General features: G+C 45.1%; 1 protein-coding gene across 1 annotated transcript; it reads left to right on the top strand.

The window, feature by feature from the left end:
- The first annotated feature begins 9,366 nt into the window (after positions 1-9,366).
- POLR3D (RNA polymerase III subunit D) lies at positions 9,367-16,956 on the top strand. Its single transcript, XM_059926933.1, has 9 exons — positions 9,367-9,495; positions 9,723-9,892; positions 10,858-10,901; positions 11,514-11,665; positions 11,829-11,953; positions 12,163-12,331; positions 12,664-12,929; positions 13,336-13,488; positions 13,661-16,956. The coding sequence occupies exons 2-9, from the start codon at positions 9,728-9,730 to the stop codon at positions 13,781-13,783; spliced, it is 1,197 nt and encodes a 398-aa protein (XP_059782916.1). The 5' UTR covers positions 9,367-9,495; positions 9,723-9,727; the 3' UTR covers positions 13,784-16,956.
- Positions 16,957-17,429: the final 473 nt, after the last annotated feature.

Genomic DNA, 17,429 nt, shown 5'->3' with positions numbered 1-17,429 from the left:
TGGTAAGAAGAAAGCGTGACGAGCCAAATATAACTAACTCCGGATGAAACCAAACAACTGCCAAGATGCACTACGGCTGCATTTTTTTTTAAAACAACTTTTTATTACACAAGCCATACGTGATCATTGTAGAAAGACGAGAAGAATTAATTCTAAAATTTGAGAGAATTAAAATTGCTGGTTTCCTCACCATTCAGAAATAGGCGTATATGATATATACTTTATTAGCAAAAATAGAAAGTATAAATACTGTTTTATAACCTGCTTCTTTCACTTACCAATACTTTTTCTGTTCATTACATAGTCTTTCTACAGTTGTTTTTCTGTTCTTTTGTTTTTTTTGGTCACACCTCTCTTAGTTCCCTGACCAGGGATTGAACCTGGGCCTACGGTAGTGAAAGCACCAAGTCCTAACCACTGGACCACCAGGGAATTCCCTACAGTATTGTTTTAAATTTAAATATGTTCTAGATTAAGCCTCTTAGATAGCCTCAACCACCAGAGGACAGACAGCAGAAGCAAGAAAAACTACAATCCTGCAGCCTGTGGACCAAAACCCACAGTTACAGAAAGATAGACAAGATGTAAATATGTTTTATTTCTTTGGAGCCAATTCCCATCTCCTCTGATTAACTTAGTTTACTTTTTCTCCATTCTAAACAACACTGCCAGGGACATTCTTGCAGCAAAATCTCTTCCCACGCTTTAATTATTTTTTCCAGTAAAATATTAAGAGGTATAATAAATATAAAGGGACCTTATTTGGATACTGATTATATTAAGAGGTATAATAAATATAAAGGGACCTTATTTGGATACTGATTTCACAGCAGTTAAAATGTGAATACTAACTGGATCTTTGATAATATTTAGGAATTATTAGTTCTGATAATGTTTTAGGGTTATTCTTTTAAGAGAATATCCTTGGGCTTCCCTGGTGGCGCAGTGGTTGAGAATCCGCCTGCCAATGCAGGGGACACGGGTTCGAGCCCTGGTCTGGGAAGATCCCACATGCCGTGGAGCAACTAGGCCCATGAGCCACAACTACTGAGCCTGCGCGTCTGGAGCCTGTGCTCCGCAACAGGAGAGGCCGCGATAGTGAGAGGCCCGTGCACCGCGATGAAGAGTGGCCCCCACTTGCCACAACTAGAGAAAGCCCTCACACAGAAGTGAAGACCCAACACAGTCAAAAATAAATATAAATAAATTAATTAATTTAAAAAAAAAAAAAAAAAAAAAAAAAGAGAATATCCTTCAACGATACACATTCTAATATTTATGGATGAATAACATCATATCTGTGATTTATTTCAAGATAATCTCGGGGGAACATGGGGTGTGTATATGAAAGATCAGCATGGGTGGATAATTACTGAAGCCGGGCACTTTGAGATTCAATAAGCTATTGTCTCCACTTTTGTGCATGCTTGGAAGTTTCCATGTTAAATATTATGTCTAAGCTATGATTACAATTATAACAAAAGCGTCTATTAAGCACCAAGACACAGTGCTAGGCATGCGATTCTCACAACGACCTTGAGGGGTGGATCTATCAACCCCATTTTCAAAGGCGGATAGTGGGAAATGAGACTCGATCCATAAGAAGTCAAGCTAGAGTCAAATCAGGTCTGAGTACAAAGGCTGGGTTCTTCGTGGTAGAAGGGCACAGAGCAAATATAGAGTCTGAGGTAAGAGACAATGAGTCTGTAAGTGAAAAAAATCTACAGTCTTAACATTGCTCATGCACTTTTTAGACTCAAAATGTTTACGTCTGTTTCCCCATGGTTGAACTAAGTGTGGAGATCTCAGGAGCCAATGAATGCAGACACATCCAGACAGCCCATAAAAACCACCTTGTTGGGCTTCCCTGGTGGCACAGTGGTTGAGAATCTGCCTGCCAGTGCAGGGGACACGGGTTCGGGCCCTGGTCTGGGAGGATCCCACATGCCGCGGAGCAACTGGGCCCGTGAGCCACAACTCCTGAGCCTGCGTGTCTGGAGCCTGTGCTCCGCAACAAGAGAGGCCACGACAGTGAGAGGCCCACACACCGCAATGAAGAGTGGCCCCCGCTCGCCTCAACTAGAGAAAGCCCTCGCACAGAAATGAAGACCCAACACAGCCAAAAATAAAAATAAATTAATTAATTAAAGTAACTTGAAAAAAAAAAAACAAAACACCACCTTGTTCATTTACAAGTGTCAACAATGACAGGAATGGGCAGTGACTGTTTATGAGAACTGAGTGGATTTCTCAGTGCTTATTTTCATTACCTGTTCAAAATTATGTTTAGACTTCCTACAACCCTCACCAGTCACCTATTTCGAATTTACTAAAGAACATTAATTCTAAAATCTGGACACATTCCTGAGTATTCATTCAACTAAAGAATACAATATGTTTTTTAGCTTTTTTAAACTTAAATATGTAACAACTTTAAGACATGGAAAAATACCAAATTATATTTAAGGACTCTGAAAAGCTATTAGAAGAGACGCTAATGAAACGTTGGAGGGGCAGAAGAAATTTCAAGGGAAGAAGATCAAGAACAATGAAGAAAGAATCACAAGTGAAATGAGAAGGGGAAGGACTAATCAGATAGAATGAAGGTACTGGAATAGTCACTAAACTATACCTGAAGTGGACCATCATAACGTAGGAACTATGGAATACCCCTGGGCACAGCATGGCAAGACACCTGGGACAACACATACTGAATACGTGAACTCCTGCCAGACTGGAAAGGCTTCCCTCCACACTTACTCTATTTAGAGAGTTGCATAGGAAAGAACCTATAGAGAAGACATAGGAAAATGCAAGGCAAAGATGGCTTTTACATCAATGGTGCCAAAGTTAAATTACAGATACAATCCACCTAGAAACAATCCACCCTTATTTTTCTTTTCTTTTTTTTTTTCAAGATTTTTTTTTTTTTTTGGATGTGGACCATTTTAAAAGTCTTTATTGAATTTGTTACAATATTGCTTCTGTTTTGGTTTTTTGACTGCAAGGCATGTGGGTTCTTACCTCCCCAACCAGGGATTGAACCCGCACCCCCGGCATTGGAAGGCGAAGTCTTAACCACTGGACCGCCAGGGAGGTCCCAACCCTTGTTTTTCTAATGCACATCTAGATGGGCTACTTGGTCTCACCACAAACTGGAATCCATTCATTCATTCAACAAAAATGTATTGGGTGCTTCACTACATATCAGGTGATGTTTTAGGCAATGAGGATATGTAGTGGTAGGAAGGGAAAAAGAAATCCCTGCTCTTAGGGATTTACTTTCTGGTAAGGGGAAGACAGACAGTAAACAAACTCTCTATTAGCTGGTGACAAGTGCTATGGAGAAAAATAAGTCAGTACATAGGGATAGGGAATGTCATGGGGGAATGGGAAGTTACAATTTTAAACAAGACCATCAGAGAAGGCCTGAAAAAGGTGACTTTGGGCTAAAAAGCCTGAAGGGAGGGAGGGAGCCATACAGAATTACGTGGGGGAAGAGCATTCCCGTTAGCAAGAGCGGAGGTCCTAAAGCACAGGCCCTGAAGCGGGAGCATGCCAGGTTGTTCCAGATACAGCAAGGGAACCAGTGCAGCAGAAGAAGAGGGAGCAAGCGGAGGGTGGTAGGAGTTGAGGACAGGGAGGTGGTAGGTGGAGGGACAGATTATGCAGGGCTGTGTAGGCCGGTCTAAAACCTCTGGTTTGTACTGCGAAATGGGAAGCCACTGGGCAGTTTAGAGCAGAGACTGACCTGATGTGAAATATGTTAATTATGCTCTGTTGAGACGTGGCTGAGGGCGTCCAGGTGGAAACAGGGATGCCTGTTAGGAGGCTATTACAATAATCACAGCCTCCTCATTAGAGGTGGCCTGGACCAAGGTGGAATGTCAGTGAAGGCGGTGAGAAGTGGTATATATCTGGAAGAGCTGATGTGTTAGAGGTATCGCATGAGAAAAAGAGAAGAGTCAAGAATAACCCCAAGATTTTGGACTTCAACTCCTAGGAGGGATGGAGCTGCCAGGTACTGAGATTGGGAACACTCTGGAGTAGTTTGAGGAGGAAGATGAAGAGTTTGGATGTGGATATAGGTTGGAGATGCCTGGCAGACATCCAAGTGGAGGTGTGGGATAGGCAGAGATACATATCTGGAGTTCAGAGAGGTCCAGATTGAGATAAGCATTGAGGAGTTGTCAGCACACAGCACATAGGTCAAAGCTGAGAAACTGGACCACTGCAAAGGGAGCAAGTATAGAGAAGAAAGGGAAGAGTTCTGAGAACTGAATCCTACAGCTCTCCAGTGTTTCGAGGTCAAGGAGATGAGGAGGCACCAGCAAATAAATGGCTGCAAAATGATGCAAACGAATTAGGATAAATTATTCATAGAGAACATGTAATAGCTTGAACTTGGATAACATTTTCAGACCACATATTCCTTTTATTCTACTGATGTGTATTCGAAGTGTTCTTTATTCATTTAGCATTTCCAATGCCATCAAGAATTCACAGGAACAGGCTTTCGAAAGAATCAGTTTATATCTTCTGAAATCTGCATTTAGACTCCAAAAAACTGTTCTTAAAGACTTTGATTATTAGTTTCATTAAGTTACCAGACAAAAATGAGATTATTGTCTTTACTATGAAATGTGTAAAAATAAAATGCAATGTTATTTTTTTTTTTTTAAAGAGACTCCTCTTTTTTTTTTTAATTTTATCTATTTATTTACTGGCTGTGTTGGGTCTTCGTTTCTGCGCGAGGGCTTCCTCTAGTTGCGGCAAGCGGGGGCCACTCTTAATCGCCGTGCGCGGGCCTCTCGCTATCGCGGCCTCTCTTGTTGCAGAGCACAGGCTCCAGACGCGCGGGCTCAGTAGTTGTGGCACACGGGCTTAGTTGCTCCGTGGCATGTGGGATCTTCCCAGACCAGGGCTCGAACCCGTGTCCCCTGCATTGGCAGGCAGATTCTCAACCACTGCACCACCAGAGAAGCCCCAAATGCAATGTTATTAATAACAAATTAAGGTCTGCTAGAATCACAGATATGATTGCCCATGGTTTGGCTAGTAATGATTTACAACTTTCTTTTGAGGCTAGATAAGAGAATGAACACTCGTCCAGAGAAAATGAAGAGGGAGGTGCTGGAGCAAATAAGGAAAGCAGGATGGTGCCGAAAGTATATCAGCCTGATTAGAGGGAAAATTGGAGAGTACTCTTAATGGGAAATTATAATAATTGTTGTTAGGAAGTAAACCCCAAAATGTTAAAGGTAGAAGGCCTAAGTATTCTTTCCTCTTGTCCTTTCAGCCTGAAAAGGGCTGCGGAAATCCAAGAAGTATTGCAGTAAGGAAACTGGTTAAGTAAAGTATGATGCAAGACAACAATTTGGAATAATATTTAGTCATTAAAAACCATAATTTAGGGCTTCCCTGGTGGCACAGTGGTTAAGGATCCGCCTGCCAATGCAGGGGACATGGGTTCGAGCCCTGGTCCAGTAAGATCCCACATGCCGCGGAGCAACTAAGCCTGTGCGCCACAACTACTGAGCCTGTGCTCTAGAGCCTGGGAGCCACACTACTGAAGCCTGCGTGCCTAAGGCCCATGCTCTGCAACAAGAGAAGCCACCGCAATGAGAAGCCTGCGTGCCTCAACGAAGAGTAGCCTCCACTTGCAATTAGAGAAAGCCCGCGCACAGCAACAAAGACCCAACACAGCCAAAAATAAATAAATTTAAAAAACCATAATTTAGAATATTTAATAACTCAGAAGTGTTTATAGTATATTAAGAGAAAAAAGCAGATTATAGAACCATATATAAAATGTTTCAATTTTTAATTTTGATATAATTTTTAAAGGTTACTTTCCATTTACAATTATTACAAAATATTGGCTACATTCCCCGTGCTGTACAATACATCCTTGAGTCTATCTTACACCCAATAGTTTGTACCTCCCACTGCCGCACCCCTATATTGTCCCTCCCCCACCCCCACTGGTAACCACTAGTTTGTTCTTTATATATGTGAATCTGCTCCTTTTTTGTTATATTCACTAGCTTGTTGTATTTTTTAGATTCCACATATAAGTGATATCACACAGTATTTGTCTTTCTCTGTCTGACTTATTTCATTTAGCACAATGCCCTCCAAGTCCACCCATGTTGCTGCAAATGGCAAATTTTCGTTCTTCTTTATGGCTGAGTAGTATTCCATTGTATATATATACCGCATCTTCTTTATCCATTCATCTCTTGATGGACACTTAGTTTGTTTCCTTGTCTTGGCAATTGTAAATAATGCTGCTATGAACATTGGGGTGCACCTATCTTTTCAATAAGTGTTTTTTTTTCAGATATATACCCAGGAGTGGAATTGCTGGGTCATCTGGTAGTTCTATTTTTAGTTTTTTAAGAAACCTCCATACTGTTTTCCACAGTGGCTGCGACAATTTACATTCCCAAGAACAGTGTACAAAGGTTCCTTTTTCTCCACATCCTCGCCAACATTTGTTATTTGTAGACTTTGATAATAGCCATTCTGACAGGTGTGAGGTGATATCTCATTGTGGTTTTGATTTGCATCTCTCATAATTAGTAGTTTTGAGCATCTTTTCATGTGCCTGTTGGCCATCTGCATTTCTTCTTTGGAAAAATGTCTATTCAGTTCTTCTGTCCATTTTTTAATCGGGTTGTTTGCTTTTTTTTTGATGTTGAGTTGTTATACTTCATTTATAGTTATTATACTCCATTTACAGTTATTATAAAATATTGGCTGTATTCCCATTGTTGTACAAGATATCCTTGTAGCTTATTTTACACCTAATAGTTTGTACCTACTATTGTACCCCTACTCCCAGATTGACCATTCCCCACTTCCCTCTTCCCACTGGTAACCACTAGTTTGTTCTCTATATATGTGAATCTTCTTCTTTTTTGTTACATTCACTAGTTTGTTGTGTTTTTTAGATTCCACATATAAGTGATATCATATGGTATTTATCTTTCTCTTACTTATTTCACTTAGCAATAATGCCCTCCAAGTCCGTCCATGTTGCTGCAAATGGCAAATTTTCATTCTTTTTTATGGATGAGTAGTATTCCATTATGTGTATGTGTGTGTGTCTCTCTCTCTCTCTATATATATAGATGCTTTTTAAAAATTTCCAAATTTTCTACAATGAATAAGTACCTTTGTAAAAAACAAAATAAAACAAAAACCTAGGAGCTGCTAGAAAGCTGCTGGACCTCAAAGCCCAGAGAATGAAATCAAAGCAGTTTTATCTAGTGCCCCAGTCAGAAGCTAAGAGCTACTATGCGTAGCTCTGTAAGGGACAGGAAGAGTTTTCCTTTGTTTAGGTTTAGTTATATAAAACCAATATGGAGAAAAGAAGTTGAAAAAAGTCTGGTTTAGAAACCAATACAACAAACTATTAATATATTATTAAATTGACAAAAATTTAAAAAATTTTAAGAGCCAATACTCAAAAGAATGTGGCAAAATGTTATATATATTCTTATATATGACATACATTTATGTATACATTTTCTTACTGGTGATGCATATCAGCACAACCCTTTTTGAAAGCAATTCAGCAAAATGGATGAACAACCATAAAATGTGCATGTTCCAAATGGTACAGCCACTGTGGAAACAGTTTGGCAGTTTCTGATAAAATTAAGCATACAACTATCATTCAACCCAACAATTGCACTTGTGGGCATTTATCCCAGAGAAAGAAAAACTTACACAAAAACCTGTACATGTGTGTTCATAGCAGCTTTATTTGTGATAGCCCCAAACTGAAAACAACCCAGATGTTCTTCAAAGGATGAATAGTTAAACAAACCATGGATATTCAGCAATAAAAAGGAATTACACGTGCATGATACATGCAACAACTTGGATAATCTCCAGGGAATTATGCTGAGTGAACAAAGCAATCCCAAGAAGTCACATATTGTATTATTCCATCTTTGAATGATTTCCACTCTGGAAATAACAAAACTATAAGATAGAGAACAGATTAGCAGCTGCCAGGGATGTGCGGGAGGGAGGGAAGTGTGGCTGTAAAAGGGCACTAGAGGATCCTTGTGGTAATGGAAATGTCTTGTATTTTGCCTATCAATGTAGATATTCTGGTTGTGATAGTGTACTATAGTTTTACAATATGATACTATTGGGGAACCTGAGTAAAGGGTACTTGGGATCTCCGCATTGTTTCTTACAACTGCACGTGTTATCTACTATTATCTCAAAATTAAAAAATTTTACTTAAAAAAATAAAGTATGTCTTCTTTTGGCCAGTTATCAGAAGTCTGGAAATTTGTTCTAGGAATATAATCCAGAAGAAGAAAAAACTTTAAAGGCACCAGATGTTCACTACAGTGGTATTTACAATAGGGAAAAGAAACAATTTAAGTGTCCAAACAGGAACACAGACAAATTGTGACATAGCCACCCAAGAATTATGCAGTGGTTTGATGCATCAACAAAGCAACAAACGTTATTTGAAAACGGAGGATTCAAAATTGTGGTACAATATGAAATCTCTGTGAGGGGGATTGTAATATATTACAGAAGTTTTAATAGTTATGCTATATGAAATTCTAACAAATGTTTTCCTTCCCTCAAGCTATCTGTAATTACATAGTTTTTACATGGTTTGGGGGTGGGGAACGACAGTAAAGGATATTTTTTTATGTTAAATTACAAATGTCGAAGTCACGATAAAAGTTCTTTAAATCTGTCCCTCAGAACCAACAGAACAAACTTCGTTTTTCAGGTTCCAGGGTGGGAACAAGAGTGCATACAAGGGCCCACAGTCACGAGCCCAGGGCAGGTGCCATTAGGCACCCGATTCATCCGCTGCAGCTGCTCCAGCGCTATGCCCACAGCCCAACCCCAGGATCCCACCAGGAGTCCGGGGAAGGGACCCCCGAACAAGGGCGAGGATGCAGCCCGGAGGTGCAGTGACCACTCCAAGGTCACCAGCGAGCTGGCAGTAGAGGCTCGGCCCGGCCCAGCCCAGAGCTCCCTGACTCTGAGTCGGGGTCTCGCTCTCTGCCCCGCGTCCCCCACCCCAACCCAAGCTTCGACCCCAAGGCTCCGCAGCGGCGAACTCCCACGTTGAGTCCAGGCGGCCACCCGGCCCCCAGACCCTGAGCTGGCGCCCCCACCTCACGCCGCCAGCCAAGACCCCCCGAGCGCTGCAGCGTGGCGTGACCTAGACCATTCCCCGCTTCCTTTTTCGCCCTCTCAACCCAGCTTTTCCCGACTCCGGGAAGAACCGGGAAGAGAAGGCGGAGGGGAGCTAGGCGCCGCCGGATAAATACTGTGGCTCGGCCCCGCCCACCGACCTCACTTCCGCCCCGCGACAAGATGGCGGCGCCCGCGCCGTGCCACGCAGACTTCCGCCCGGCGCCGAGGTCCGGGGTCGACCGCGGGTCGCCTCGGAGGTGAAGTCGGGACGTGCGTGGTGCGGAGCTGCAGCCTGGGTGCGCTGGGGTGCGTCGTTGCCTCGTGCCTGGCCGGGAGCCTGGGGAGACGGCGAGCCAAGGGGTCTGGCCGCGGTGGTCCGGGGAGTCTCGCCACGTGGGAGGGGGAGGAGCTGAGAAGCTGCGGGAGGGACGCGCTGACGGGGGGCGGGAGGCCACGTGGGTGGGGTTCCGCCCAGGGTCCGCGTGTCCTCCCCCTCGAGTGACTTTGTTACCCCTTTCCTCCTTCTCTCTCAGGCACCATGTCAGAAGGAAACGCCGCGGGCGAGCCCAGTGCTCCAGGAGGGCCCCGACCCCTCCTTTCTGGGGCGCGGGGGCTTATCGGGCGGAGGCCGGCGCCTTCCCTCACCCCGGGTCGCCTTCCCTCCATTCGCTCCAGGGATCTCACCCTCGGGGGAGTCAAGAAGGTACCCGACGGCACCTTTCTAAAGAAACCCAACTACCCTGAATTCCAGGCACCTGGGGGGTTTGACTGACGTTCCTGTAGGGCCTAGCGTGGTGTTGGGCCTCAGGAATCTTGTCCTCAGACTCACGCCTACAATTTATGGGGAGCCTACCCTACCTTCAAATCAAGATACTGGGTACAAAATGTTGACATGGCTCTTAGAGATGACTGAAGAGCAGAGAATCTTGAGCAGTGTTTATTTCGTTTTTGTGTGTGTCTTGGATACCTTTAACAAACCCATGAAAGCCACGCAGACATAAACTTTGCCTTCAATTTAAGAGAGTTCTGAATTTGACCTGGATCCCAGTGTGCAAACTTCTGATCCAAAGTATTATGATTCTTAGGCATGGTATTAGAGGCTCTGAGTCCTTTTCTATTATGTTTATGACTGTAGATGTAAAGGGTAGCCCTTAAAGAATATGGGGAGGATGACAGCATAAAGCAGCCAGTTTTTGAAGACCACAGTTTACCTTTGGAAATTCTGGTGGCAGTCTAACCCGATCCTCTGTTTGTGAGTGCTGGCAGATCTGTCTTCCCTACTTGAGCCTTGCTGCTAGAGCTCTTTCCCTATGATACTGTCTGGTCTCTATAGCAGTTTGAAGACAAGGGGTGAGGTTAGGTAAATTGCTTTGCTATTAGAAGCCCTGAGGGCTCTCTCCTTCCAGGGGGGAGAAGCTGAGGCTGCTATTTAAATGTTGTTTGATGCCCCTTTTCTTCTATGTGTAACTCCACTGTCACCATGACATGACATTCCTCCTTTTCAAACACATGTCCCTTTCTGTAAATCTTTGACAACAGTGTGGAATGTGCAGAAGAGAGCCATGTTGGTCTTTGTCCACAGAAGATGCCCCTTTGGAAGTTTTTATTTTCCTCTGTACTTTGGGATCAGAATTTACCAAATCAGTGACTCCTGTATTTTACTTTCAGAAAACCTTCACCCCAAATATCATCAGTCGGAAGGTCAAGGAAGAGTAAGTAGCTAGGCCTTCTGAATACTTGCCCCTTATTTACTTGTTCTGAATTTGGGCCTTTGGGGAAATAACTAAGTATGTGCCTCAGAAATTTAAATTTGTAGATTTAGTTCTTTTCAGTAGTGATTTTCAACCCTGGCTCCCAGGTGATTCTAGTGTGCAAGCTTTAAAAAAATACAGATGCCTGGGAGTCCATCCCTAAAATAGTGGTTTAACTTGTTTGCAATGAAACAGAGTGATTATCTTTTATAGCCAGAGTTGAGAGCCAGTAGTTTGGGCAAAGATGTATCAGGTTTTCCCTTAAGTTCTTTTGCAATGCAGCTTTCCTACTCTCAGTCAATACCAAAAAATCCACATTTTGGGGCAGTCTCTATAATTCAACTTTTGAGTTATAGTTCTAACATACACTCTCAAACAAAAAGGTAAAGTACAGTAAACTGAAAGGACTCTGCTTCAGCAAGGAAGTGAAAAAGGTGCTAGACTTAAGATTGGGTGTTCTGCTTCTCATGATGTAGTTGTTGGCTCATGTGGAGCGGAGTGTATGGGAAAGTAAGACCAGTTCTCGGAGGCAGGGGAAGTGAGTGGTTTTCCTTAATCCAGTGTCTTTTCCAGGCCCAAGGAAGAAGTAACTGTCAAGAAGGAGAAGCGTGATAGGGATAGAGACCGACAGCGAGAGGGCCATGGACGGGGCCGGGGGCGCCCAGAAGTGATCCAGTCCCACTCTATCTTTGAGCAGGGCCCAGCTGAAATGATGAAGAAAAAGGGTACAAAGCTGCCGGGGCTCCGGGAGGAAGGAATTGGTGGATTTCAGTTCAGACTGCTCAAGATAAGGGCAAGGGCGGTGGCATTCCCCTGCTTGCTCCCAGTTTAGTGTTCCTTGCTGTTGGCCCCTTCCTTACTCCTGGTGAGCTGGGTGCTTTCCCACAGGGAACTGGGATAAGACGGTGGATATGTCGGACGTGGGGCCCTCTCACATCATCAACATCAAAAAGGAGAAGAGGGAGACAGATGAAGAAACAAAACAGATTCTGCGTATGCTGGAGAAGGATGATGTAGGTACCAGCAGGCTGGGGGGATGGGGCTTCTTTGTGTGATGAAAAGCGCTTCAGGGGAACCAAGTCGGGGGATGCAGAGCTCTCTGATGTCCCGGAAGCCTGGTGAGTGGCGGGAATCTTCGATTAGAAAAGGACTAAGGTGGACTGCACTCCAGGTATTTGTGTATGCTGGCCCCGCCATGTGACCCCCGACTTTTCTTTGGCAGTTCATCGATGACCCTGGGCTGAGGAATGACACTCGAAACATGCCTGTGCAGCTGCCGCTGGCTCACTCGGGCTGGCTTTTTAAGGAAGAGAATGAAGAACCAGATGTTAAACCTTGGCTGGCTGGCCCCAAGGAAGAGGACATGGAGGTGGACGTGCCTGCTGTGAAAGGTACTCTGTGTCAGTTAACATCTTGTCTCCTTTTCTCCAGCTGTCCCCCAAGAGCGAGTTTCCTAGACTGCTGCTGCTAAGCCGGTCCTCTCCCACTCCACAGGACCTGAGCACGCTCAGCGGGTTCATGCTGACGGGGATCAGTGGGCCCAGCCTGCGATACTCCTTTTTAAATAAGTCCCACAGCTCCTGGATCCCTCTTTCAAAGCAGAGTTTCCTTCCAGCTTCCTGGCTGAGTGACAGTGGAGCAGACCAGGCCGAAGGGATGGGTGCAGTGAGATGGCATGGGGGCTGGCCACTGATAGCCCTTCCACTTCTATTATCTCGGGCAGTGAAAGAGGAGCCGCGAGATGAGGAAGAGGAGGCCAGGATGAAGGCTTCTTCCAGAGCAGCCAGGAAGACGCCGGGCCTCCCGAAGGACGTGTCCGTGGCAGAGCTGCTCAGGGAGCTGAGCCTCACGCAGGAGGAAGAGCTGCTGTTCCTGCAGCTGCCAGACTCACTCCCTGGCCAGCCGCCCACTCAGGACATCAAGCCTATCAAGACAGAGGTGCAGAGCGAGGACGGACAGATGGTGGTTATAAAGCAGGAGAAAGACCGGGTATGTTCACGATTGAGTTCTGTGAAGATGCAGGGGACCAGGAGGGGAAAGAGCCACCTGTAGGGGGAAACAAAGATGTGCCACCCACGCTGAAATGAGAGAATAATATGCATTTGTTCTTTCTGCCCGTGAGGGCCTTGGGGCTTTGTACTTCAATCCCAGTTGTATGTGTGTTTTTCACAATGAAATATTTTGAATGTGTACAAATGAGAAAACATAAACTCTCATATACCATCACCCAGCTTTATCAGTTACTGATATTTTGTCCATTTATTTATGTTTGCTGTGGTTTTGTTTTGTTTTTTGACCAGTGTCAGGCAGCCCCAGGAAAAGGCCCTGTCTGGGGAGCTAAAGGATGGAGGGAGCGGCTCCGTACCCAGTTTCCATTCCCTCATTGTCTTCACAGGAAGCCAGGCTGGCAGAGAATGCTTGTACCCTGGCTGACCTGACAGAGGGTCAGGTCGGCAAGCTGCTCATCCGCAAGTCAGGGAAGGTGCAGCTCCTCCTGGGCAAGGTGACTCTGGACGTGACCATGGGGACCACCTGCTCTTTCCTGCAGGTGAGAGCCTGCTGGGTTGGGACGGAGGCTCTTCAAGGCATTGAGGAGTGTTGAGGACTTGGTGCTGAATATAGAGGAAGGGTTCTTGGGATTATCACGTTAAAATCACGGGACTGAGCGAGTGATAGGCTGTGCGGTTTTGGTTCTCATCTCTGTCTCTCTTGATGGGCAGGAGCTGGTGTCCGTGGGCCTTGGAGACAGTAGGACGGGTGACATGACAGTCCTGGGACACGTAAAGCACAAACTTGTATGTTCTCCCAATTTTGAATCCCTGTTGGATCACAGACACCGGTAAAATGAGCAGATGGAGGATGGTGGTGATTGTGTCCACGGCTGCTGCCTGCTCCAGACGTTTTGTTCTCAAATCTGTTCAACCCAGAAGGCGCCTGTTTAGCCCACCCACTCCAGCCATTGTCCCAGTTTTCCGCACATGGCTCCTTCCCGCAGCAGCTGTGAACGGCGCAGTGACCTTCCCACAGCACAGAGACTGCACACCCTCGCTGCTGGGGGGCTTGTCCCTGCTATTTATTTTTATATTTAGGGCTTAGCTCTTCAACTGACTGCATCCTCCCCAGGTGGAGCGGGGGCACGGTCTGGGAAAGGACGGGCTCCTTCTCTGGTGACGTCTTTGTTCTCAGGGTAGGAAGTGTACGGACAACTGCTGCTCCCTCCTTCCCTCCAAGAGGCGGCGCCAGAGAGAGAGCAGGGACTTCTGAATCTGAGACTCAGCCCCAGCTCTGTCCATTACTAGTTGTGTGACTGGACAAACTACCTAACGTTTCTGAGCCTCATACTCCTCATCTGACAAAAATGAAGACCATACCTACCTCACAGGGTTGGCATGAGGAAGCAGTGGAATATTGTCGATGAAAACTTGCACAAGGCCAGACATACACAGTAGGCGCTCAATAAATGTTAGTTTAGTTTCCCTTCGACTGAATCTATTTTCAAACAAAAGAGAGATTCTGAGAATCTCAGATAAAGTGAATGGAGCTGCTTCATCCCACATTCTTACTCCGTGTCCTGTCCCCGCAGTGTGATGCTCTGACGGTTTGGGTTTGGGCCCTTCTATGCCCTTTTTTTCCTAAGCACTCTTAGGCAAGTGCTTCCTGTTTATTGCTGCGAGGCCCTAGCTGTAGGTGCCATCAGAAGTGACAAAATCAGAGACTCACTCCTCCCAGTGCCCTACAGATGCCTTCGGGTGACATGGTGGTCCCAGGACTCCCTCCACCCTCACTCCTGCAGTAAGTAGCTGCTACTCTTCCAGTAGCAGCTACTGGAAGAGTAGCTGCTTTCACTTTTTCTCAGAAGAAACCTGTGACCACTCCTGGAGAATTATCACCACACCGAGTCAAATACTGCTGAAAAACAACCCTGGCTGAGATAGTAAGTAGAGATTTATTGAATATCGGCCTCACTTTGAATTTGAGAGGCCCACCTCTGTCTCCTGCCCTGGCATCAGCTTGGATTCCACTGCCACTGGCCGCGCTGGCCTTGTAGTTCATTGGTCTGTGGTCTTGTTCCTTTCAGCAGCTCACCACACTCTTGACCCTTCCAGTGTGTGGTCCCTAAGGAGCAGCTTCTCTTTCCTCGTCCCTTGTCTGCAGGGCAGGGTCGGGGAGGCACCTGTGAGATTGGGGAAGGCCTCCTGTTGCAGTGTCCGTGGTCATGAGACACCGGCAACGCAGCTCCCTTTGCTGTGAGCTTAGCAGACCACCTCTGGGACAGGTGTGAACCACACAGACACCTCTTAACTTAGGTGGCCCGAGAGGTTTTGGAAGCATATGCCTTCCTTTATTCTCGCCTTCTTTCTGTTCCTTGAGCCTGCTTTTTATTCATCACCACTGGGGCTTCTTCTCCACCGAGCCCCTCAAGCTGCCTAGCCAGCAGCTAGGAGGCAGGATTGACTGTGTAATCCCCACATCGCCCCTTCTGTAGCTAAGAGCTCACGTGAGCTCCGTTGGATGGTGCTGTTCTGGTCTCTGTTCTCACTGTAGAGAACAGGTGAGCAGAAAGGGTCTTGGAGATGTGTGCCATGGAAGTCCTGTTTGGTCTAATGCTGAGCTTCGATGAACCAACTCCTTTTTTGTTCTCTGGGCTTCAGTGTTTGCTGCTTCTCCTTTTCCACAGCTAATGCACTGCCAGTGAGTCTCCATTGTAATCCTCTCTTTCTCTTGGTTACTTTGGTTCAAAAACACTCTTCTGCTTTTCCCGGCTAACTCAAAGGCCCTGCCTTGTTAGATGTTTGGTGTTTTGCAGTCTTTAGTTCTTTGACTCCTCCACGGAAGCTTGAGGAAGAGTGTGTACCACTTTAACGTTCACCACTTCACCATTTCAAGTATCTTGGGGATCGACCATTATGACCCTGCATCAGAGTCCCCACAACCTGTCTACATTCCTGATACACAGATTGAACATCGTCAATAAAAGTGTGGCAAAAAGACGAGGCAAGTCTGCTTTCTTGGCCAAGCCTCCAAAGCATACATTTCTACCAACAAATAAATGCAAATAACAGGAGTAAAAAGCCCAAAGCCAAATTCATGTATGAGTGCAAATGGATGCAAATTTATTACTACCTGCATCTGTGTGTATGCATTTTGTTAAGATGCCGAAAGCGAGCTGTAGGCTTGTTCATTTCTTAATTACATGATTAAGTGACAGAGTGTGGGCCTTAGAGTCAGGGTGGGGTTTGAATTTAACTCCACCAGTATAACATTGGGGAAAATCATTTATCCTCCCTAAGCTCAGTTTTATTCATTTTCTGTAAAAATGAGATAATAGTAGCTTTTTAATAGGGTTGCTTTTAAATTACAGTGGACATAAAGCATTTATTTCATGCCAGACAGAAAAGTGCTTCTGTCAGGACCTGATCAGCACAAGTAACAGAAAACTAGACTGACAGTGACGTAAGCAATAAGAATGTTTAATTATCTCATGTAACGGGCAGTCTGGAGATAGATGGTTCCAGAGTTGGGTGGCAGCCAAAACATCACGATTTTCTTGGATGCATTTGTTCTGCCATCCTTGGTGTTACAAAGTGGCTGTAACAACTCAGCATCATTTCTTCAGATGACAGTGTCCAGAGCCAAAGCAGGAAGCAAAGTAGACAGCAGTAAAGGAACTTTCTCCTCATTCTGCTCATATCAGGGAGGAGTATCCTTCAGAGGGCCAAAGAGACTTGCCCCTATGTCTCTCTGATAGAGCGGACCACATAACCACCCTTGGATGGGCACTGGCAAAGAGGGATGGGTGGACCAGTTTGTCCCCTGGCACTGACGTCTTGTTGCCTTTGAGACAGGGTTTTGTTAGTAGGGAAGAAACAGGAATGGCAGTTAGGTATAAACAGTCCATGATAGTTGCCACCATGATTAAAAAATACTGTCTATTGTACTAAACTCTATATCTAGGTAGAATGTTTTTTAATGTTCAATTACCTTTTATTCTACTAAATAAACCAGTTTTAACATTTTAGTGCATATTCTTTCAGACTACAAAATTGTGTATTTTACATGTAATGACATAAACATGCTGTTTTATCACATTTCATCTCACTCAAAAATACAGTTCTTCCATGTTAATAGTAAGCATCTTGTACTTCAGTTACTTCTGATCTAGCTGAAAATATCAGAGGCAGCGCCCTTTAATCCTCCCAGACCTACCCACATGGTCCAATTGATCACTCACACTTGGCTCTTCAAAGGAAGAGGCTTATTTCCTAGGTATAGTCACGGTGAAAAAAGTGACGTCCATTGCCTATTCATCCCACCCCCAGCCTAGTGCAGGATGCTTCCACAGTTGGGGCATCCCCCTCTTAAGATGGCCACAGCTATAGTGACAGATGCCATGTTGACAGCTGCTCTTGGGACTGTGGTTCAGCTGCCAAAGTTCTACTGATGGAGGGTCGGAACAGGAGTGGGCTTAGGTCTCAAGGGCATCATCTG

The sequence above is a fragment of the Balaenoptera ricei genome, chromosome 6 (assembly GCF_028023285.1).
Source record: "Balaenoptera ricei isolate mBalRic1 chromosome 6, mBalRic1.hap2, whole genome shotgun sequence".
NCBI classification, from domain to species: domain Eukaryota; kingdom Metazoa; phylum Chordata; class Mammalia; order Artiodactyla; family Balaenopteridae; genus Balaenoptera; species Balaenoptera ricei.
Note: the sequence above shows the minus strand (reverse complement) of the source record. Positions and strands in the feature narration are given on the sequence as shown.

Excerpts from the sequence above, each read along its gene's own strand:
- POLR3D (XM_059926933.1), top strand. The coding sequence starts at position 9,728 with ATGTCAGAAGGAAACGCCGCGGGCGAGCCCAGTGCTCCAGGAGGGCCC. Across the intron at positions 10,902-11,513 it reads AGTCGGAAGGTCAAGGAAGA|GCCCAAGGAAGAAGTAACTG; the intron begins GTAAGTAGCTAG and ends TGTCTTTTCCAG. Across the intron at positions 11,666-11,828 it reads TGAAATGATGAAGAAAAAGG|GGAACTGGGATAAGACGGTG; the intron begins GTACAAAGCTGC and ends GCTTTCCCACAG.